The 25,168-nt window shown below is 38.9% G+C and overlaps 1 protein-coding gene across 1 annotated transcript in view; it reads left to right on the top strand.

Moving 5' to 3' along the window:
• The window catches only part of Not1 (CCR4-NOT transcription complex subunit 1), a 462,156-nt gene that overhangs the window by 178,418 nt on the left and 258,570 nt on the right, over nt 1-25,168 (top strand). Inside the window, exon 19 of the mRNA XM_070089800.1 lies at nt 18,662-18,946. Coding sequence (XP_069945901.1) covers nt 18,662-18,946 — 285 coding nt within the window. The remainder of the gene's footprint in view (nt 1-18,661; nt 18,947-25,168) is intronic.

The following is a 25,168-nucleotide window of genomic DNA, read 5'->3' as shown; positions in this document are numbered from 1 at the left end:
AATTTGATGGAATTATGCTCTCGCGAAGTTAGCGGTCTCGACAATGTTTACGCATTGGCGATTTTGCCCACTTCGAGCCCTATTTTCGGCCAATTCAATGTACTTATTGACAAAAATCATAACTATTTTGCTAGAACTCCATTTTTTTCTATTGAATGAGTACAAGATACCACCCATTTACCGATTTCAACTATTCAATACAGTGGTCAGAATTTAGCAATTTTGCCAATTTCACACAAATTTCAAAAAATGCCAATTTCCGAATAGGGTCCAGAATAAACAAGAAAGACATTCCTGGCACTAAAATAACATTTCCTCTATTCATTAGTCACGTCCCCATGCCCCTCTTACATTCTTTTGTTTTCCACTTTGAATTTTTATTCTCACAAAAAAAAAAATAGAAGATTTACTGTTATGCAGACTACTGCATTGGTGTAGAAATGGTATAAATATTATCATTGCACTTTTGAAAGAATATTAGACTCGCCAGTTGACGTGTATTGGACATATAGCATGATTTGTTTGCTTTTGAGATTTGGTAAAAATCGAAGATTTCTGCTATTTCAAGCGCAATTTCAAGGTAGTTTTCTTTGTAAAACCATTCAAAATCATATAAATTTCTGTAATATGTCTTCCATTCTATAAAATGAGACCAGGAAAACTAGAATACAGCAATAAATACCATACAAAAATGCAGTGCAAAGTCGCTGTTTTAAACAAAAAACACTGTCATATTTTTTTTTCTCATTATGCACTGTGTGCTGCAGGTTTTTTTTATACTGTGCACACTGACCACACAGACCCATTCTTTCATATATAGGCCTACCAGCTTTCTTTCGCTAGATTTGAAGGAGCTAGAATTTATGCATACTAGTACAGCACTAACCTTAGCATGCAAGCCGTACTAATATGGCACCAACCCTGAAAGGGTTAAATGAGAGCTTTGCTTTGCTGTGCAGTCATTATCTTCATTACTGTCATTGTCGTCACAGCTAATTTATCATCATCTTCAATTGATAACATTCATTATTGGTTAGTACCTGTACATTTCCTAGGTAGTAGGTTGGTAGACAGCAACCGCCTAGGGAGGTACTACCGTCCTACCAAGTAAGTGTAAAACGAAAGCCTGTAATTGTTTTACATGATGGTAGGATTGCTGGTATCCTTTTTTTCTGTCTCATGAAAATTCAAGATTTCAGGTATGTCTTGCTACTTCTACTTACACTTAGGTCACACTACACATACATGTTTTTTTTTTTTTTTTTCTCTCAACAAGTCGGCCGTCTCCCACCGAGGCAGGGTGACCCAAAAAAGAAAGAAAATCCCCAAAAAGAAAATTTTGTTTATTTTATTTATTTATTTAGTAATTTAAGCATACAAACAGAGGTACAAAAAATACAGGTAAGAGCAGCATGCCAAAGCCACTTATATGCATAGCATTACGGGCTGGCTTAAAATTAACTTAAGATTAACTAAGCAATGATGAAATCAGTGATAAAACATTATTGTAAACAGATAACTATAAAGCACAAATGAGTATACTTTCATCATCATTCAACACTTTCACCACACTCGCACATTATCACTGTTTTTGCAGAGGTGCTCAGAATACAACAGTTTAGAAGCATACACATATAAAGATACACAACATATCCCTCCAAACTGCCAATATCCCAAACCCCTCCTTTAGAGTGCAGGCATTGTACTTCCCATTTCCAGGACTCAAGTCCGACTATATGAAAATAACCGGTTTCCCTGAATCCCTTCACTAAATATTACCCTGCTCACACTCCAACAGATCGTCAGGTCCCAAGTACCATTCGTCTCCATTCACTCCTATCTAACACGCTCACGCACGCTTGCTGGAAGTCCAAGCCCCTTGCCCACAAAACCTCCTTTAGTAGGTTGATAGACAGCAACCACCCAGGGAGGTACTACCGTCCTGCCAAGTGAGTGTAAAACGAAAGCCTGTGATTGTTTTACATGATGGTAGGATTGCTGATGTCTTTTGTCTGTCTCATAAATATGCAAGATTACAGGTATGTCTTGCTACTTCTACTTACACTTAGGTCACACTATACATACATGTACACATTTATTTATACACACTCATCTGAGTTTTCTTTGATTTTATCTTAATAGTTCTTGGTCTTATTACTTTTCCTTTTATATCCATGAGGAAGTGGAATAAGAATCTTTCCTCCGTAAGCCATGCGCGTTGTAAAAGTCAACTAAAATGCCGGGAACAATGGGCTAGTAACCCCTTTTCCTGTAAAGATTACTAAAAAGAATAATAAGAAGAAAATTGACATACATGTACAAGCATATATATACACACCCCTCTGGGTTTTCTTCTATTTTCTTTCTAGTTCTTATTCTTGTTTATTTCCTCTTATCTCCATGGGGAAGTGGAACAGAATTCTTCCTCCGTAAGCCATGCATGTTGTAAGAGGCGACTAAAATGCCAGGAGCAAGGGGCAACTAATCCCTTCTCCTGTATAGATTACTAAATTTAAAAAGAGAAACTTTCGTTTTTCTTTTTGGGCCACCCTGCCTTGGTGGGATACGGCCGGTTTGTTGAAAAAAGAAAAGACCTGTACGTTTAACTTTACTTTTACTTAATTAACCCTTTGACTGTTTCGGTCGTATATATACGTCTTATGAGCCACCGTGTTTGACGTATATATGCTCATAAATTCTAGTGACTTCAAATCAAGCAGGAGAAAGCTGGTAGGCCCACATGTGAGAGAATGGGTCTGTGTGGTTAGTGTGCACCATATAAAAAAAATCCTGGAACACGTAGTGCATAATGAGAAAAAAAAATGACCGTTTTTTTTTTTAATTAAAACGCTGACTTTGTGGTCTATTTTTGTATAGTATTTATGGTTGTATTCTCATTTTCTTGGTCTCATTTGATAGAATGGAAACCATATTATAGAAATAGAGGTGATTTTGATTGGTTTTACTATGAAAAGATGGAGCTCAAAGTAGGGGAAATGTTTGATTTTTGCCAATGTTCAAAAGTAAACAAATGATGTCATTGTCCAATAAATGTCCAACTAGCCATTCTAATATGCAGTCATGAATGGGTTGACATTAGTTATACAATTATTACAATATTCCAGTAGTCTGCATAACAGTAAATCTTCTATGTTTTGTTTGAATAAAAATTCGAAATAGAAAGCAAGAGGGGCCTGGAGACATGACTGATGAACAAAGAAAATGTTATTTTAGAGCCAGGAATATCTGCATTGTTCATTCTGGACCCTATTTTGAAATTGTCATATTTTTGATATGTGTGAAATTGGCCAAATTGCCAGTTTCTGACCACTTTATTGGGTAGTTGAAATCGGTAAATGGGCGGTTTCTTGTACTTAGTTGATAGAGCAGATGGAGTTCTAAAGAAATAGTTATGAGTTTGGTTGACTGGAATAATGGAATTAGCCGAAAATAGCGTTCAAAGTGGGAGGAAATCGCCGATTCGTTAATATTGCTGAGGTCACTAACTTTGCGAGAACGTAATTCCGTAAGTTTTTCATCAAATTTCATATTTTTGGTGTCATTACCATTGGGAAAAGATTCTCTATCATTTCATAAGAAAAATTAATTTTTTTTTTTTTTAAATATTTGTGACAGCAGGAGACACCTCAGAATTTTGGGTTATGACAGTCAAGGGGTTAAATTATTACCGTATACCAAAGAAAACGGAGTTGCATGAATTACAGTATTCCAATGAAAATTAGCTTTCATGAATTACAGTATATATGGGGGTAACATCAGTATTTTACATTCTAGCACTGTGGGAGAGACAGCAGTACGGTACTGTATACTGGTTTATCTTTACATTCTTTTTTGTTTTAAGGGTGATGTATGAAGCTGAGTTTGAAATTAAATTAAAGTATTTTGGGGGCATATTTAGGGTTTAAACTATAACAGTAGGCATTTAAAGGCATTGTTTTTTAACCGCGTCCAGAATTTGCGGTTTTTCCAAATTCAAGGGTGGTCTTGGAATGTAACCCCCGTGAATTTGGGGGACTACTGTATATATAAAACATGAAATAACTTTAAAACACTTGAAATTTTGGAAAGTTTCCAGACATATTGGGGGGAGACAGTGCTCATGGAGAATGTAAACAAACCAGGTGGGGCGCAGTGACTGTACTAGAAAGTCAGGTGGGGGGAGCTATATAGCAAGTTTTGGTCATAATTTGAAATGTCCGTATTAGCGGAATGCTATAAAGTAAAACGCCATAATGCGGGGCTCTACTGTAGTCCTAAAATGATTTGTGGGCAAGGGACTTCTTGCTGTTTCGGGCAAAGAGTTCCAGGTCTTCGAGCCCTTTATGTGCATTGCATTTTTGCATAGTGTGAGACAGACACGAGGGATGTCAAAAAGTGTTTTGTGCCTCGTGTTATGCTTGTGTGTTCTGTTGAAGCTATCTAGGAGAAGTTTGAGTGGAGGGTTGATATTGGATTTTAATGTTCTGTATATATAGTAGGCACAATAATAAGTGTATATATTTTGTATATTAAGTAAGTTCAAGCTTTTGAAGAGTGGTGTGGTGTGTTGTCTGGTGCAGGATTTTGTGATCGACACCACCGCTTTTTGTTGGGTTATTAACCCTTTTGGGGTTTGATGCTGTACTTGTACGGCTTGAGCACCAGGGTTGGTGCCGTACTAGTACGCATAAATTCTAGCGCCTTCGACTCTAGCAAGAGAAAGCTGGTAGGCTTACATATGAAAAAATGGGTCTGCATGGTCAGTGTGCGCAGTATAAAAAGAATAATGCAGCAAAGTGCATAATGAGGAAAAAACGCTGACCATGTTTTTGGTTTAAAACAGCGACTTTGCAGTGTATTTTTGTATGGCATTTATGGTTGTATTCCATTTTGTTGGTCTTATTTGATAGAATGGAAGATTTATTACAGATATTGAGATGATTTTGATTGGTTTCACTATGAGAAGTACCTTGAAATTGAGCTCAAAGTAGTGAAAATGTTCGATTTTTGCCGATGTTCAAGAGTAAACATATCACGCCAAGTGTCCAAATACACATCAACTGGTGAGTCAAATATTCTTTCACAAGTGCGCTGATATTATTTATACCGTTTTTTACAATGAGGCAGTAGTATACATAACAGTAAATCTTCTATTTTTTGTGAGAATAAAAATTGAAAATGGAAGCAAAAGTAATGTAGGAGGGGCCAGGAATGCCTGTCTTGTTGATTCTGGACCCATTTTGAAATTGGCATTTTTTGAAATTTGTGTGAAATTGGCCAAATTGACATATTCTGACCACTTTATTGGATAGTTGAAATCGGTAAATGGGTGGTTTCTTGTACTCACTCGATAGAACAAACGTAGTCCTACCGAAATAGCTATGATTTTAGTAAACTGGAACATTAGAATTGGCTGAAAATAGGGCTCAAAGTGAGCAAAATCGCCGATGCTTAAATATTCTCTAGACTGCTAACTTCGCGAGTGCATAATTCTGTAAATTATCCATCAAATTTTATACTTTAGGTGTTATTAGGATTGGAAAAAGATTCTCGATTCTCTATCGTTCCATAAGATTTTTTTTTTTGTTCGATTCCGAGAACGAGTTTGGGAGAGGGCCTCTCAACCCTGAAAGGGTTAAAGGTTTAAGGTGAATGACTGTGGTAGATCCCCAGGCACAAATACCATATGTAAGGTAAGGGTATATTAGAGAGTGGTATAAAGTAAGGAGTGCCCTTTGGGGTACATAGTATCGTATCTTTGAAAGGATACCTACTGTTTTGGAAACTTTCTTAGTTATATTCTGGATGTGGGTCTGAAATTTAAGATTACAGTCAAGGTAGAGACCTAGAAATTTGCTCTCAGTGTGTCTTGCAATGGGTGAACCATTTATCAATATGTTTAGCTGGATATTTAATGCTTTGTTTCCAAAAAAGCATGAAGTAGATTTTGTCTGTGTTGAGAGTAAGTTGTTAGTCATCATCCAGTTTGATATTTTATGTAGCTTGCTGTTTACAGTGTTGCTAAGTATAGCTGGGTTTGAGTGGGAGAAGACGTAAGTAGTGTCATCTGCAAATAAAACTGGTCTAAGGAGTAGCAATGCATTTGGGAGGTCATTGATGTAAATAAGAAAGAGTAGAGGACCTAGGACACTTGCCTGTGGCATTCCAACAACTACAGGCTGAGTATTGGAGGTCACGCCATTTGTGTATACATACTGGCGTCTACCACTAAGATAAGATTTTAGGTAATTGAGAGTGTGTTCTCTGATCCCGTAATGCTCTAGTTTTAGGTGCAAGATATTGTGGTCTCTGTATCAAATGCTTTCCGTAGGTAAGAGCCCCCAGAGGATATTCATTTTTTCAAATGCTGTATATAGTAATTCGAGCATCTGAATAATTGCATCATTCGTGTTTTTTTTTTGGCTTAAACCCAAACTGGCAATGGTTCAGTATGCAGTGGGCAACGGTAAACAATATGATGTTCAATGAGGACAAATTCCAACTACTCCGTTATGGAAAACTGGAGGAGATAATAACTAGAACAGAGTATGCTACTGACTCCGGCCATACAATAGAGCGGAAAAATAATGTAAGGGACCTGGGAGTAGTAATGTCTGAGGATCTCACTTTCAAGGATCACAACAGTGCCACGATCGCACGTGCAAAGAAAATGATAGGATGGATAATGAGAACTTTCAAAACGAGAGATGCCAAGCCCATGATGATCCTTTTCAAATCACTTGTTCTCTCTAGGCTGGAATACTGCTGTACATTAACATCTCCATACAAAGCAGGTGAAATCGCAGATCTAGAGAGTGTACAGAGATCCTTTACTGCACGTATAAGTTCTGTCAAGCACCTTAACTACTGGGAACGCTTGGAAGCACTTGACTTGTACTCGTTGGAACGCAGGAGGGAGAGATATATCATAATCTACACTTGGAAAATCTTGGAAGGAATGGTCCCAAATCTGCACACAGAAATCACTCCCTACGAAAGTAAAAGACTGGGCAGGCGATGCAAAACGCCGCCAATAAAAAGTAGGGGTGCCATTGGTACACTAAGAGAAAACACCATAAGTGTCCGGGGCCCAAAACTGTTCAACAGCCTCCCATCAAGCATTAGGGGAATTGCCAATAAACCCCTGGCTGCCTTCAAGAGAGAGCTGGACAGATACCTAAAGTCAGTGCCGGATCAGCCGGGCTGTGGCTCGTACGTCGGACTGCGTGCGGCCAGCAGTAACAGCCTAGTTGATCAGGCCCTGATCCATCGGGAGGCCTGGTCATGGACCGGGCCGCGGGGGCGTTGATCCCCGGAATAACCTCCAGGTAACCAGGAGGTAGGAGTAGATTTTAGAGAGTAAAGGCAAGTTAGATATTGATCTGTAGTTTAGTTCTGTAGGATCGCCTCCATTGAGGATCGGGTTGACTCCCTGTCTTGAGTATGGATGGGAATGTTGAAGATTCAACATATTTGTTAGTGTTGCAATAATGGGGGACAGCACATGAGCTACTTTTTTATACATGATTGGTGGCAAGTTATTTAGGTCTCCTGCATTGTTTTTTAATGATTTAATTATTAGTGAGACTTCAGTATGATTTGTTGGTGCTATATGTAGAGTATGTGGGTAATTACCAGTGAGGTAGTCTTGTGGCTGAGCATTTGCATTTGGGATTTTGCATGCTAAATTTGATCATATAGTAGAAAAGAAGGCATTAAGTTTGTTGGCAGTGTTTATAGGCTGTATGTGTGGTTCCTTTGGTTTCACTAAGTTAATCTATCTGTTTTTACACAGTTTTCTAGAGCCCAAAATTTCAGAGAGAGTTTTCCAGGCCTTTTTCATATCACCTTTTATTTCATTAAATCTGTTTACATAATACATTTGTTTGGGCTTCCTTATTATATTAGTAAGTATTGAGGTGTATCGTTTAGTTAGTTCTTTTATTATTAGGCTCTTTCTGAATTGCTTTTCATATACAGTGGAACCTCTACTAGCGAGCGCATCCACGTGCGAGTTTTTCCAAATACGTACGAGCAGTCGATGGGTTGATTTTCTGCTTCCATACGCGAGTAAAATTTCCATAAGTGAGCAGACCTCAAGGCAGGTTCCTTGATGCTGGTGAGGGGGCTCTTGCTCTTGATCTAGGAGATAAAACACCTCAATTACTGGGAGCGCTTGAAGTTCCTGAACCTGTACTCCCTGGAATGCAGGCGGGAGAGATACATAAATATATACACCTGGAAAATCCTAGAGGGACTAGTACTGAACTTGAACATGAAAATCACTCGCTACGAAAGCAAAAAACGATGCAACATCCCCCAATGAAAAGCAGGGGTATCACTAGCACGTTAAGAGACAGCACAGTCAGTGTCAGGGGCCCAAGACTGTTCAACTGCCTCCCAGCATACATAACGGGGGATTACCAATAGACCCCTGGCTGTCTTCAAGCAGGCACTGGACAAGCACCTAAAGTTGGTACCTGACCAGCTGGGCTGTGGCTCTTACGTTGGATTGCGTGCAGCCAGCAGTAACAGCCTAGTTGATCAGGCTCTGATCCACCATGAGGCCTGGTTACAGACCGGGCCGCGGGGGCATTGACCCCTGGAACTCTCTCCAGGTAAACTCCAGGACTATCTTATTGAAACTTGGGCAATGTATGATGGAAAGATGCTTCTTAACTTACACCAAAAATGAAAGAAATCGGAGCATAAATAATGGAGTTCACTTCTCAGTTTTTATGGTTGTATTCTCGTTATTTTGGTCTCATTTGATAGAATGGAAGATACATTACAGAAATAAATGTGATTTTGTTGTGAAAGCAATCAAAATCACATTTCAAGTATCTTGAAATTGAGCTCAACATAGGAGAAATGTTCCATTACTTGGCTATGTTCAAGAGTAAACAAATGACATCACTGGCCATTCCAATATGCAGTAGTGAATGGGTTGACATTATTTATACAATTATTGCAATAATGCATAACAGTAAATCTTATAATTTTTGTAGTAATAATAATAATGTACATCATAATACATTTTTTTTTTTCAAAAGGCCATCACTAGATGGCAGTGTTTACCACACCAAAGAGGGAGTGGTTGTGGCTGCCTCCACCTGTTACATAATGACATATTTTATTAATTCTAGAGTATATATCAGGTTTCTGTGTTATTTATATTGTTTATTATTTCATATTAGATGAACTGTGATAGATAAACAAGCTGTAGAGTCGATGATAGTGAAATATTCAAGGAGTATTTTGTCCTGTCTCCAGACACACTCGTCAGTCACCGCTGCCACATATATAATGACATTTTATTCATTCTGGATTATATATCAGTTTTCTGTGTTATTTATATTGTTTATTATGTCATATTAGATGAACTGTGATAGATAAATAAGCCATATAGATGATATTAGCGAAATTATTCATGAAGTATTTTGTCCGGTCTCCAGACACTCTCATCCACCGCTGACACCACCCATACCACTACAAGAATTACATATTTTCATTTTAGAGTATATATCAGGTTTCTATGTTATTTATATTATTTATTATGTTATATTGGATGAAGTGAGATAGATAAATAAGCCGTAGAGTTGATAATAGCGAAATTATTGAAGTACAGAATTCCACTGGAACGGATTAATTGCATTTCAATTAATTTAAATGAGGAAAATTGACTCTGCAAATGAGCAAATCCAGTTGCGAGCAAGTTCATGAAACAGATTAAACTTGCAAGTAGAGGTTCCACTGTAGAAGTTTTTAATTGATGGATTTAAGTACAGTGGACCCCCGGTTTACGATCAGCTCCCAATGCGACCAATTATGTAAGTGTATTTATGTAAATGCGTTTGTACGTGTATGTTTGGGGGTCTGAAATGGACTAATCTAATTCACAATATTCCTTATGGGAACAAATTTGTTCAGTAATGGCACCTGAACATACTTCTGGAATGAAATAATATCGTAAGCCGGGTGTCCAATGTATACTGTTTGTAAGCTAGGGGCTATTTAGTCTCTTTGTTGAGATCTGCTTCATTTTCATTGGACACTGTCTATTATTGCAACAATGTTTAACAAATCTATAGCATCCTCAACCTTCCCATCCATGCTCAAGACGGCAAGGGTCACCCCGATCCACAAAGGTGGAGATCCAACTGATTTGAACAATTACAGACCCATATCAAACTTGCCCTTACTATCCAAGATATTTGAAAAAATAATACACAAACGACTTTACTCCTACCTTACATCCAACTACATACTTAACCCATGCCAGTTTGGATTTAGACCAAAAAAAAAGCACGAATGATGTTATTATACAAAAGCTTGACCTAATATACACAGCTCTCGATGAGAATGAATATCCCCTGGGGCTCTTTGTCGACCTAAGAAAAGCGTTTGACACAGTTGAAAACAATCTCTTGCACCTCGAACTGAATCATTATGGCATAAGAGGACATTCTCTTGACTACCTAAATTTATTTTATTATCACACTGGCCGATTCCAACCAAGGCAGGGTGGCCCGAAAAAGAAAAACTTTCACCATCATTCACTCCATCACTGTCTTGCCAGAAGGGTGCTTTACACTACAGTTTTTAAACAGCAACATTAACACCCCTCCTTCAGAGTGCAGGCACTGTACTTCCCATCTCCAGGACTCAAGTCCGGCCTGCCGGTTTCCCTGAATCCCTTCATAAATGTTACTTTGCTCACACTCCAACAGCACGTCAAGTATTAAAAACCATTTGTCTCCATTCACTCCTATCAAACACGCTCACGCATGCCTGCTGGAAGTCCAAGCCCCTCGCACACAAAACCTCCTTTACCCCCTCCCTCCAACCCTTCCTAGGCCGACCCCTACCCCGCCTTCCTTCCACTACAGACTGATACACTCTTGAAGTCATTCTGTTTCGCTCCATTCTCTCTACATGTCCGAACCACCTCAACAACCCTTCCTCAGCCCTCTGGACAACAGTTTTGGTAATCCCGCACCTCCTCCTAACTTCCAAACTACGAATTCTCTGCATTATATTCACACCACACATTGCCCTCAGACATGACATCTCCACTGCCTCCAGCCTTCTCCTCGCTGCAACATTCATCACCCACGCTTCACACCCATATAAGAGCGTTGGTAAAACTATACTCTCATACATTCCCCTCTTTGCCTCCAAGGACAAAGTTCTTTGTCTCCACAGACTCCTAAGTGCACCACTCACTCTTTTTCCCTCATCAATTCTATGATTCACCTCATCTTTCATAGACCCATCCGCTGACACGTCCACTCCCAAATATCTGAATACGTTCACCTCCTCCATACTCTCTCCCTCCAATCTGATATTCAATCTTTCATCACCTAATCTTTTTGTTATCCTCATAACCTTACTCTTTCCTGTATTCACCTTTAATTTTCTTCTTTTGCACACCCTACCAAATTCATCCACCAATCTCTGCAACTTCTCTTCAGAATCTCCCAAGAGCACAGTGTCATCGGCAAAGAGCAGCTGTGACAACTCCCACTTTGTGTGTGATTCTTTATCTTTTAACTCCACGCCTCTTGCCAAGACCCTCGCATTTACTTCTCTTACAACCCCATCTATAAATATATTAAACAACCACGGTGACATCACACATCCTTGTCTAAGGCCTACTTTTACTGGGAAAAAATTTCCCTCTTTCCTACATACTCTAACTTGAGCCTCACTATCCTCGTAAAAACTCTTCACTGCTTTCAGTAACCTACCTCCTACACCATACACTTGCAACATCTGCCACATTGCCCCCCTATCCACCCTGTCATACGCCTTTTCCAAATCCATAAATGCCACAAAGACCTCTTTAGCCTTATCTAAATACTGTTCACTTATATGTTTCACTGTAAACACCTGGTCCACACACCCCCTACCTTTCCTAAAGCCTCCTTGTTCATCTGCTATCCTATTCTCCGTCTTACTCTTAATTCTTTCAATTATAACTCTACCATACACTTTACCAGGTACACTCAACAGACTTATCCCCCTATAATTTTTGCACTCTCTTTTATCCCCTTTGCCTTTATACAAAGGAACTATGCATGCTCTCTGCCAATCCCTAGGTACCTTACCCTCTTCCATACATTTATTAAATAATTGCACCAACCACTCCAAAACTATATCCCCACCTGCTTTTAACATTTCTATCTTTATCCCATCAATCCCGGCTGCCTTACCCCCTTTCATTTTACCTACTGCCTCACGAACTTCCCCCACACTCACAACTGGCTCTTCCTCACTCCTACAAGATGTTATTCCTCCTTGCCCTATACACGAAATCACAGCTTCCCTATCTTCATCAACATTTAACAATTCCTCAAAATATTCCTTCCATCTTCCCAATACCTCTACCTCTCCATTTAATAACTCTCCTCTCCTATTTTTAACTGACAAATCCATTTGTTCTCTAGGCTTTCTTAACTTGTTAATCTCACTCCAAAACTTTTTCTTATTTTCAACAAAATTTGTTGATAACATCTCACCCACTCTCTCATTTGCTCTCTTTTTACATTGCTTCACCACTCTCTTAACTTCTCTCTTTTTCTCCATATACTCTTCCCTCCTTGCATCACTTCTACTTTGTAAAAACTTCTCATATGCTAACTTTTTCTCCCTTACTACTCTCTTTACATCATCATTCCACCAATCGCTCCTCTTCCCTCCTGCACCCACTTTCCTGTAACCACAAACTTCTGCTGAACACTCTAACACTACATTTTTAAACCTACCCCATACCTCTTCGACCCCATTGCCTATGCTCTCATTAGCCCATCTATCCTCCAATAGCTGTTTATATCTTACCCTCACTGCCTCCTCTTTTAGTTTATAAACCTTCACCTCTCTCTTCCCTGATGCTTCTATTCTCCTTGTATCCCATCTACCTTTTACTCTCAGTGTAGCTACAACTAGAAAGTGATCTGATATATCTGTGGCCCCTCTATAAACATGTACATCCTGAAGTCTACTCAACAGTCTTTTATCTACCAATACATAATCCAACAAACTACTGTCATTTCGCCCTACATCATATCGTGTATACTTATTTATCCTCTTTTTCTTAAAATATGTATTACCTATAACTAAACCCCTTTCTATACAAAGTTCAATCAAAGGGCTCCCATTATCATTTACACCTGGCACCCCAAACTTACCTACCACACCCTCTCTAAAAGTTTCTCCTACTTTAGCATTCAAGTCCCCTACCACAATTACTCTCTCACTTGGTTCAAAGGCTCCTATACATTCACTTAACATCTCCCAAAATCTCTCTCTCTCCTCTGCATTCCTCTCTTCTCCAGGTGCATACACGCTTATTATGACCCACTTCTCGCATCCAACCTTTACTTTAATCCACATAATTCTTGAATTTACACATTCATATTCTCTTTTCTCCTTCCATAACTGATCATTTAACATTACTGCTACCCCTTCCTTTGCTCTAACTCTCTCAGATACTCCAGATTTAATCCCATTTATTTCCCCCCACTGAAACTCTCCTACCCCCTTCAGCTTTGTTTCGCTTAGGGCCAGGACATCCAACTTCTTTTCATTCATAACATCAGCAATCATCTGTTTCTTGTCATCCGCACTACATCCACGCACATTTAAGCAACCCAGTTTTATAAAGTTTTTCTTCTTCTCTTTTTTAGTAATTGTATACAGGAGAAGGGGTTACTAGCCCATTGCTCCCGGCATTTTAGTCGCCTCATACGACACGCATGGCTTACGGAGGAAAGATTCTTTTCCACTTCCCCATGGACAATAGAAGAAATAAAAAAGAACAAGAGCTATTTAGAAAAAGGAGAAAAACCTAGATGTATGTATATATATATATGCATGTGCGTGTCTGTGAAGTGTGACCAAAGTGTAAGTAGGAGTAGCAAGATATCCCTGTTATCTTAGCGTGTTTATGAGACAGAAAAAGAAACCAGCAATCCTACCATCATGCAAAACAGTTACAGGTTTTTGTTTCACAGTCATCTGGCAGGACGGTAGTACTTCCCTGGGTGGTTGCTGTCTACCAACCTACTACCTAAAATCCTATCTTAATGACAGACAACAGTATGTACATGCAAATGGAGTCAACTCCGCTATCCAACCTGTAGCTGCAGGAGTACCCCAAGATAGTGTCCTAGGCCCATTCCTCTTTCTCATCTACATCAAGGATTTCCCCAATGCATCCCAACTCCTTACACCAGTTCTATTCGCAGATGACACTACATATGTCTACTCCCATTTAGACCCAGCTGTGCTTGAAAATACTGTAAACAATGAACTGCTAAAGATATATGCTTGGATGATGACCAACAAACTCACACTTAATATAGAAAAAACTTACTTCATGCTTTTTGGCAACAGAGCCTCAAATATTCAGCTCAACATACTGTTAAATGGTTCCCCTATATCAAGACACACGGAGGGCAAATTTCTAGGTCTTCTCCTTGACTGTAATCTTAAATTTCAGTCCCATACCCATCACATAGCCAAGAAAATTTCCAAATCAGTAGGAATCTTTTCCAAGATACGCTATTATGTACCACAAACGACTCGCCTTACCATGTACCACTCTCTAATATATCCTTACCTCACCTATGGTATTTGTGCCTGGGGCTCTACCACAACCAACCACCTTAGACCCTTAATATTCCAACAAAAAGCTGCTGTACGGGTGATAACCAGCTCCTGTGCTAGACAGCATACCCCACCACTTTTCAAAAGACTCAACTTGCTAAATATACAAGACATACACTCTTATTATTGTGCCTACTACATATACAGAACTTTAAACTCCTCTGTAACCCTCCCTCCCCTAAAACTACTACTTGACAGCTACAGCAGAATGCACAGTCACAATACAAGGCATAAGGCCCTTTTCAACATCCCTCGAGTAAAACTCTCACTATGCAAGAATGCTATACACATAAAAGGCCCAAAGATCTGGAACTCGCTACCGGAACAAGTCAAGGATCCCCAGACAACTTGTAAATTTAGGACTCTGCTAAAAAATCAACTTTTTTTTTTTTTTTTTTTCAACAAGTCGGCCGTCTCCCACCGAGGCAGGGTGACCCAAAAAAGAAAGAAAATCCCCAAAAAGAAAATACTTTCATCATCATTCAACACTTTCACCACACTCACACATTATCACTGTTTTTGCAGAGGTGCTCAGAATACAACAGTTTAGAAGCATATACGTATAAAGATACACAACATATCCCTCCAAACTGCCAATATCCCAAACCCCTCCTTTAAAGTGCAGGCATTGTACTTCCCATTTCCAGGACTCAAGTCCGACTATATGAAAATAACCAGTTTCCCTGAATCCCTTCACTAAATATTACCCTGCTCACACTCCAACAGATCGCCAGGTCCTAAGTATCATTCGTCTCCATTCACTCCTATCTAACATGCTCACGTACGCTTGCTGGAAGTCCAAGCCTCTCGCCCACAAAACCTCCTTTACCCCCTCTCTCCAACCCTTTCGAGGACAACCCCTACCCCTCCTTCCTTTCCCTATAGATTTATATGCTTTCCATGTCATTCTTCTTTGATCCATTCTCTCTAAATGACCAAACCACCTCAACAACTCCTCTTCTGCCCTCTGACTAATGCTTTTATTAACTCCACATCTTCTCCTAATTTCCACACTCCGAATTTTCTGCATAATATTTACACCACACATTGCCCTTAGACAGGACGTCTCCACTGCCTCCAACCGTCTCCTCGCTGCTGCATTTACCACCCAAGCTTTACATCCATATAAGAGTGTTGGTACTACTATACTTTCATACATTCCCTTCTTTGCCTCCATAGATAATGTTTTTTGACTCCACATGTACCTCAACGCACCACTCACCTTTTTTCCCTCATCAATTCTATGATTAACCTCATCCTTCATAAATCCATCCGTCGACACATCAACTCCCAAGTATCTGAAAACATTCACTTCTTCCATACTCCTCCTCCCCAATTTGATATCCAATTTTTCTTTATCTAAATCATTTGATACCCTCATCACCTTACTCTTTTCTATGTTCACTTTCAACTTTCTACCTTTACACACATTCCCAAACTCATCCATTAACGTTTGCAATTTTTCTTTAGAATCTCCCATAAGCACAGTATCATCAGCAAAAAGTAACTATGTCAATTCCCATTTTGAATTTGATTCCCCATAATTTAATTCCACCCCTCTCCCGAACACCCTAGCATTTACTACTTTTACAATCCCATATATAAATATATTAAACAACCATTGTGACATTACACATCCCTGTCTAAGACCTACTTTTACCGGGAAGTATTCTCCCTCTCTTCTACACACCCTAACCTGAGCCTCACTATCCTCATAAAAACTCTTAACAGCATTTAGTAACTTACCACCTATTCCATATACTTGGAACATCTGCCACATTGCTCCTCTATCCACTCTATCATATGCCTTTTCTAAATCCATAAATGCAATAAAAACTTCCCTACCTTTATCTAAATACTGTTCACATATATGCTTCAATGTAAACACTTGATCTACACATCACCTACCCACTCTGAAGCCTCCCTGCTCTTCCGCAATCCTACGTTCTGTCTTACCTCTAATTCTTTCAATTATAACCCTACCGTATACTTTTCCTGGTATACTCAGTAAACTTATTCCTCTATAATTTTTACAATCTCTTTTGTCCCCTTTTCCTTTATATAAAGGGACTATACATGCTCTCCGCCAATCCCTAGGTAATCAACTTATCGCACAATATTAACCAAATCAACCAGACATCTACTGGCTAGTTTTATCATGTGACCTCCTGGCTTTTAATTCTGCCATTCCATAAAATATTTCCACCTGCACCATTCCTTGTAAATTAGATTTTGTACTAAGTATACATAAAATTAAGTATACATAAGATTAAGTCCAAATAAGATTGTAAAATGGCTAACCACTATTCTATGTTTAGTTTTAACCCTTAAACTGTCCAAACGTAGATCTACGTTTTTTCATCATTTGAAAGTATGTAAAAAAAAAAGTAGATCTTTTCTTTTTTTACATTTGAAAATGTGTAAAAAAAACTTCGATCTACTTTTTTTTTTTTGTTATTAAAAATATGTAAAAAAAACGTAGATCTACTTTTGGAGCACTACCCTTTGACTGTCGCGGCCGTATATATACGTCTTACGAGGTACCGTGTTTGACGTATATATACTCATAAATTCTAGCGGCTTCAAATCAAGCAGGAGAAAGCTGGTAGGCCCACATGTGAGAGAGTGGGTCTGTGTCGTCAGTGTGCACCATATAAAAAAAATCCTGGAGCACGCAGTGCATAATGAGAAAAAAAAAACTCCGACCGTTTTTTTTTTAATTAAAATGCCGACTTTGTGGTCTATTTTCGTATAGTATTTATGGTTGTATTCTTATTTTCTTGGTCTCATTTGATAGAATGGAAAACATATTATAGAAGTAGAGGTGATTTTGATTGATTTTACTATAAAAAGAACCTTGAAATGGAGCTCTTAAGTAGGGGAAATGTTTGATTTTTGCCAATGTTCAAAAGTAAACAAATGGTGTCATTGTCCAATAAATGTCCAACTAGCCATTCTAATATGCAGTCATGAATGGGTTGATGTTATTTATACAATTATTACAGTATTGCAGTAGTCTGCATAATAGTGAGTCTTCTATTTTTTGTTTGAATAAAAGTTCAAAATAGAAAGCAAGAGTAATATCAGAGGAGCCTGGAGACATGACTAATGAACAAAGAATATGTTATTTTAGAGCCAGGAATATCTGCATTGTTCATTCTGGACCTTATTTTGGAATTGTCATATTTTTTAATTTTTGTGAAATTGGCCAAATTGCAAATTTCTGACCACATTATTGGGTAGTTGAAATCGGTAAATGGGCAGTTTCTTGTACTCAATCGATAGAAAAAATAGAGTTCTAAAGAAATAGCTATGAGTTTGGTCGACAGGAACAACGGAATTAGCCGAAAATAGGGCTCAAAGTGGGCGAAATCGCCGATTTGTAAATATCGCCAAGGTCACTAACTTCGCGAGAGCATAATTCCGTCAGTTTTCCATCAAATTTCGTTTTTTTTTGGGTATCATTACAGTCGGGAAAAGATTCTCTATCATTTCATAAGAAAAAAAGAATTTTTTTTTTTTTAAATTTTGCGACACCAGGAGACACCTCAGGATTGGGGGTTGCGACAGTCAAGGGGTTAAGGGTTAAGTAATAATTACTATGTACTATTATCTTATCTAGTTTGAATTAGTTACTATGTATTAGGATTAGTTTGCCCGAAATGCCTCGGCATGATAGTGGCTATCCTTGTACTTAGCAAATCAAAATTGTAATTACACATTGTAACCTTTACAAATAAATAAACATTTATTATTATTATTATTATTATTATTATTATTATTATTCAGTATCATGGCTGTCCGCTAACTCACCCAGCCTGTCAGTGTTACGAAGGGCAGTAATAAAATTATTTATTTCAGTTAGGTCTTTAACTATGGAAATGGAATTTTGTTGATACTGTTTATTATATGAATTACTGTAGTTCAGTTAAAAAGTTTTTTTTTTTCTATGCACCTTCTCTAAATACAAATCATTGTTTTATACTTGCAGTACATCAAGTATGGAACTCAATCACAAGAGCCACCTTCACGCCCTTCTGGTGTTGTTCTACCCCCATCCATAAATATTTCACCAAGTACACCTGCTCCAGGACCATCATCATCTGTGGTGACGGCTGCAGCAACACCAGTAGGAATTCCACCACCACCAGTTGTATCCACAGTAGTATCATCAGTGGCCAAAACCATCACATCTACAACCACCACCACTACTACTGCTGCTGTCAGTAAACCTCAGACAATAGCTGCTACTTCAGTGGCAGTTGGGTCTGGAAAAGTAAGGAGATTGTACTTCTTTAATAAGTAGAATTTCTTATTCAATTAACCCTTTCAGGGTCGACAGGCCCTTTCCCAGACTTGTTTTCAGGGTCAAAAAATTTAAAAAAAAAAATTATTTTTTCTTAAAAGATTTTTTTTTTCTAAACATTTTTTTTTTGCCATCAATACTTATCAAGATATGGAGGCGTGAAGTTTACAGAAAATGAACCGCATATAGCATCATCGCCGAATGCCAGTCACCTGGTAATCTTTTATTTACTTTTTTTCTACTTTTTCCTATTTTTTTTATTTTTTTTTTCAAGTAACTTTTGTGCCCTGTGAGACCAATATGAGCACTATTTTGTAAGTTTTTTCTATCTCTATACTACACAATAACTGCACAAACACTGTTGTCACTATATTGTTTACAAAACTTGTTTACAATTTTTTATATACACATATACAGTTACAGGACATGTTTTTATAAGTTCTGCAGCCTGTGGAAGTCTTCAAAACATGGTGTCATGCACAGTGGTGTTTTACACTCTTCACACATAAAACGAGTGTCTCTGCGTTGTTGTGGGCGTTTTTTTGTATGTGCACAGACATAGCGCTTCTTTTGAGCCTTTTTCTTGAAAGCACTAGCAGGCAGTTTTACTAGGAAGTGATCACCATGCTTCAGACGAGAAGGTAGTTGTTGATAATTTAGTGGGTGTTTTTTTATTGCAGGTGTTGTTCCTTGGTACTTGAATACTATTAGTCTGATGACAGACAAACAAAATTTGCCATATGGTGGTTTGTTTCTGGTCCTCATCTTATACATATTATAAGCATTGAGCATGGAAATGTCCAGAATATGGAAAAAAGAGTTTTATGTACCACTTATAACTCTTGCGAACACAATCGGCAAACCCAATCTGCTTGTCACATTTGTCCACTGAGTGCATATTGAGGGTGTAGTCAATCACAGCTGCAGGTTTTAGAATGGGTTCATTGGTCTCTCTATTCTGCCTGCCAGTGTTTGTCATTTCATTAGGGTGAACTGATGACAACAGTGTGATATCTCGTTTGTCATGCCACCGAAATGCCATGATGTCATTGGCAGCAAACGCCTGCACCTCACCTCTACGAGTGCCACGTCAAACCTGGGCATATGCTTACGATTTCCATGCACTATGCCACACACATCTGTCATGTTCACTCGCAAAAAATCACTGAGTGAGGGGCCTGTGTACCAGTCCAAGAAAAATTCCTAGTGACCCATGCCTTACTGTTTGATCTCCACAGCACGTACAAATTTCCCTTGACGATATTGTTTTTCTTGAACACACTAGGAGTTTCAGAATGATACACCAATAAAGGCTTCACTTTGCAATCACCACTTGCATTACTACACAACATTAATGTCAGCCTGTCTTTTATAGGCTTATGTCCTGGGAGTGCCTTTTCCTCCTGAGTAATATAGGCCCTGTTTGGCATTTTCTTCCAAAACAGGCCTGTTTTGTCACAAACACTTGTTTAGGTTTTAAATTTTCAGTCTCTATGTATTCCTTAAAGTCCTTCACATATTTTTCAGCCGCATTTTTGTCTGAACTGGCTGCCTCGCCATGCAGCAGCACTATTTTGAGGCATTTTCTTAATGAGATCATCATGCAACTTCCTTGCCTTTTCATAAATTGTAGACTAAGAAACACTATCACCTGATAATTGTTTTTCGTTTATCCGTACCAATAAGTCTCTCTACCTCTTCAATTATTTGAGGTCTTTGTCAAAAGATACTTGAACCTTTCACAACAACTGCTTCCCTGATTGTCTGTCTGTTTGCAAAGATAATACTGATGGTTGAATGTGATTTGTTGTACAGTGGACCCCCGGTTCACGATATTAATCCGTTCCTGAGATCTCATCGTAAACCAAAACTATCAGAAGGTGAATCAGTTTTCCCCATAAGAAATAATGGAAATCAAATTAATCCATGCAAGACACCCAAAAGTATGAAAAAGAATTTTTTTTACCACATGAAATATTAATTTTAATACACACAAACTGAAGAAGACATGCACAGTTACATGACACTTACGTTTATTGAAGATCTGGTGATGATTGATAGGATGGGAGGAGGGGAGAGTGTGGATGGTCTTAGTGTTTAGAAGGGGAATCCCCTTCCATTAGGACTTGAAGTAGCAAGTCCTTTTCTGGGGTTACTTCCCTTCTTCTTTTAATGCCAGCTTGAGAGTCACTGGACCTCTGTTGCCGTTTCTTTAAGATTTGTCTAAAATGGGCCATAACATTGTCATCGTAATAGTCACCAGCACAGTTGGCAATAGCTGTGTTAGGGTGATTTTCATCCATAAAGGTTTGCAGTTCAACCCACTTTGCACACATTTCCTTAATTTTTGAAGTAGGCACAATGGAGTCCACAACTGGCATAGGCTTCTCAGGGTTAGCCCCAAACCCTTCAAAATCTTTCTTAATTTCCATACTAATTCTCACCCTTTTTAACACAGGGTTGGCACTAGAAGCTTCCTTGGGGCCCATGATGACTTATTTTGCAGAAACAATCACCAAAAACAGTGATAATATGGATAATATGGAATTTACCGAATGTATCCTTAGATGCGCGCACACTGGCTGGCTTGTAAACACTGGCACACACGGGGCAGTTCAGGCCACACGTGGACACGCCTCGTACGAATCGTATCGCATACCGGGTTTTGTATTGGGAAGCGAGGCAAATTTTTTCGATCAAATGCATCGGCTACCGGATGTATCGGATACCGATAGCATCGGGAACCGGGGGTCCACTGTATTACCTTTCCAACTCAGTCATATGGACTCCACTCTCATATTTTTCAATGATCTCCTTCTTCATTTCCATCATAATTCTCAACCTTTTTAACACAGGCTTAGCACTAGAAGCTTTCTTGGGGCCCATGGTGGCTTATTTAGCAGTTACAAGCACTAAAAAGAGTGGAATAATCCAAAATATATGTGAGGCACACGTGGAAACCGACCACATCGGCTTGTAAACAATGGCACACTGAGTCTTGGAGTGGCTGGGCCTGCTCAGGTCACGCTACCAGCAAATGTGAACATGTTCCGGATGAAGGTCGTTGGTAGATTTTTTTGCCGTTGTTAGAGACTTTTTTTACGGCAAAAAGCGCCGTTAAACAAAATTGCCATTACTTAATGCCACCAACACTGGCATCGTCTAACGATTAAATCGCCTAACGATGTGTTTGTTTAAAAATATTGGCTCAACCAAATAGTGAAAAACTCGGGTAACAACATTCGTCCTGAACGTGTCCGCCTGTCTGTCCAGGCTGAGCGTGCCTCAGCTGCCCTGCCTTCAGCTAGTGTGCCATTGTTTCCAGGCCACTTTGGTCGGTTCCACATGTATCTGTGATACATTTTGTATTATTCCAGTGTTTTTAGTGTTTGTAACTGTGAAATAAGCCAAAATGGGCCCAAGAAAGCTTCTAGTGACAACGCTGTGGTAAAAAGGGTGACAATTACAATTGAATTGAAGAAAGAGATAATCACAAAGTATGAGAGTGGAGTGCGTTTCTCCGAGCTGGCCAGGTTGTATAACAAACCCCAATCAACCATCGCTTCTATCTTGGCCAACAGAAAGGCAATCAAGGGAGCTGTTGTTGTGAAAGGTGCAAGTATATTTTCGAAACAGAGATCGCAAATACTCAAAGATGTTGAGAGACTGTTGTTGTTGTGGATAAATGAAAAACAAATATCAGGAGATAGTAATTCTCAGTCAATAATATGTGAAGAAGCAAGGCAGTTGCAAGACGATTTAATTAAAAAAAATGCCTGCAACTAGTGGTGATAGTGAATTTAAGGCCAGCAAAGGTTGGTTTGAGAGATTTAATTAAGAATCGTAGTGGCATACACAATGTGATAAGGCATTTTAACCCTTTGAGGGTTTTCGTCGTACTAGTACGTCTTACGCGTAGGGGTTTTTGACGTACTAGTACTCATAAATTCTAGCGGCCTCAAATCTAGTGGGAGAAAGCTGGTAGGCCTTCATATGAAAGAATGGGTCTATGTGGTCAGTGTGCACAGTCTAAAAAAAATCCTGCAGCACACAGTGCATAATGAGAAAAAAAAAAACTTTGACCATTTTTTTTGAATAAATCAGCGACTTTGCAGTGTATTTTCGTATGGTATTTATTGTTGTATTCTAGTTTTCTTGGTCTCATTTTATAGAATGGAAGACATATTACAGAAATAGAGATGATTTTGACTGGTTTTACAAAGAAAGGTGCCTTGAAATTGAGCTCAAAGTAGCAGAAATGTTCGATTTTTACCAAACTTCAAAAGTAAACAAATCGTGCCAAACGTGCAATACACGTCAACTGGTGAGTCTAATATTCTTTCACAAGTGCACCAATAATATTTATACCATTTTTTACACTAATGCAGTAGTCTGCATAACAGTAAATCTTATATTTTTTGTGAAAATAAAAATTCAAAGTGGAAAGCAAAAGAATATAAGAGGGGCCTTGAGACATGAATAATGACTAGAGGAAATGTCATTTTAGTGCCAGGAATGTCTTTCTTGTTTATTCTGGACCCTATTCGGAAATTGGCATCTTTTGAAATTTGTGTGAAATTGGCAAAATTGCTAAATTCTGACCACTGTACTGGATAGTTGAATTTCATAAATGAGTGGTTTCTTGCACCCATTCGATAGAAAAAATGGAGTTCTAGCGAAATATTCATGTTTGTTGTCGACTAGTACAGTGAAATTGGCCGAAAATGGGGCTCAAAGTGGGCAAAATCGCCGATGCGTAAACATCGCCGAGACCGCTAACTTTGCGAGAGCATAATTCCGTAAGTTTTCTATCAAATTTCAAACTTTTGGTGTCTTTATGATCGGGAAAAGATTCTCTATCTTTTCATAAGAAAAAATAATTTTTTTTTTTTTTAAATTTGGCCGACCCTGAGAACGAGTTTCGGAGAGGGCCTGTCGACCCTCAAAGGGTTAAGGCTGCCAGTTCGGACAAAAAAGCAGCTGAAAAATATGTGCAGGAATTCTAAGAGTACATAGACACTGAAAAATTAAAAATCCAAAAGTGTTTGTGACGAAACAGGCCTGTTTTGGAAGAAAATGCCAAACAGGACCTTCATTACACAGGAGGAAAAAGCCCTGCCAGGACACAAGCCTATGAAAGGGTAACTCATGTTTTGTAGTAATGCTAGTGGGGATTGCAAAGTGAAGCCTCTACTCACTTATCACTCTGAAACTCCCAGTGTGTTCAAGAAAAACAATGTCATCAGGGTTAATTTGTGTGTGATGTGGAAGGCAAACAGTAAAGCATGGGTCACTAGGGACATTTTCTATGATTGGTTCTATCATGTGTGTGGCCCCACTGTGAAAAATTACCTCCTGGAAAATAAATTGGACCTCAAGTGCCTCTTGGTATTAGACAATGCTCTTGCTCATCCTTCAGACTTGCCAGAGCGAATTGCGGGGGACTTGAGTTTTATAAAAGTGAAGTTTTTGCCTCCTAACACCACTCCTCTCCTCCAGCCCATGGACCAGCAGGTCATTTCAAATTTCATAAAACTGTACACCAAAGCAGTGTTTCAAAAGTGCTTTGAAGTGACCTCAGACACTCAGTTGACCCTAAGAGAGTTTTGGAAAGATAACTTTAGTATCCTCAATTGCATAAACCTTACAGGTAAGGCTTAGGAGGGAGTGACTAAGAGGACCTTGAACTCTGCTTGGAGGAAACTATGGCCAGAATGTGTACAAGAGAGGGATTTTGAAGGGTTTGAGGCTAACCCTGAGGATCCTATGCCAGTTGTGGAATCTATTGTGTCACTGGGGAAGCCCATGGGGTTGGAGGTTAGTGGGGAGAATGTGGAAGAGTTGGTGGAGGATGACAATGAAGAACTAACCACCACTGATGAGCTACAAGAGCATCTGCAACAGAAAGAGGCTACAACTGAGGAAATTGCTTCAGAGGAGGTTGCCTTCTTCAACGATTAAGGAAATTTGTGCAAAGTGGATTGACGTGCAAACCTTTATGGATGAAAATCACCCTGACACAGCTATTGCAAGCCATGCTGGTGACTTTTACAATGACAATGTTGTGAACCACTTTAGGGAAATCTTAAAGGAATGCTAGGTACAGAATTCTATGGACAGATTTTTGGTTCAACAGAGGTCCAGTGACTGTCAAGTTGTTCACAGTGGCATGAAAAAAAGAAGGGAAGTAAC

Source organism: Cherax quadricarinatus, chromosome 29 (assembly GCF_038502225.1).
Source record: "Cherax quadricarinatus isolate ZL_2023a chromosome 29, ASM3850222v1, whole genome shotgun sequence".
In the NCBI taxonomy this organism is placed as follows: Eukaryota; Metazoa; Arthropoda; class Malacostraca; order Decapoda; family Parastacidae; genus Cherax; species Cherax quadricarinatus.
Note: the sequence above shows the minus strand (reverse complement) of the source record. Positions and strands in the feature narration are given on the sequence as shown.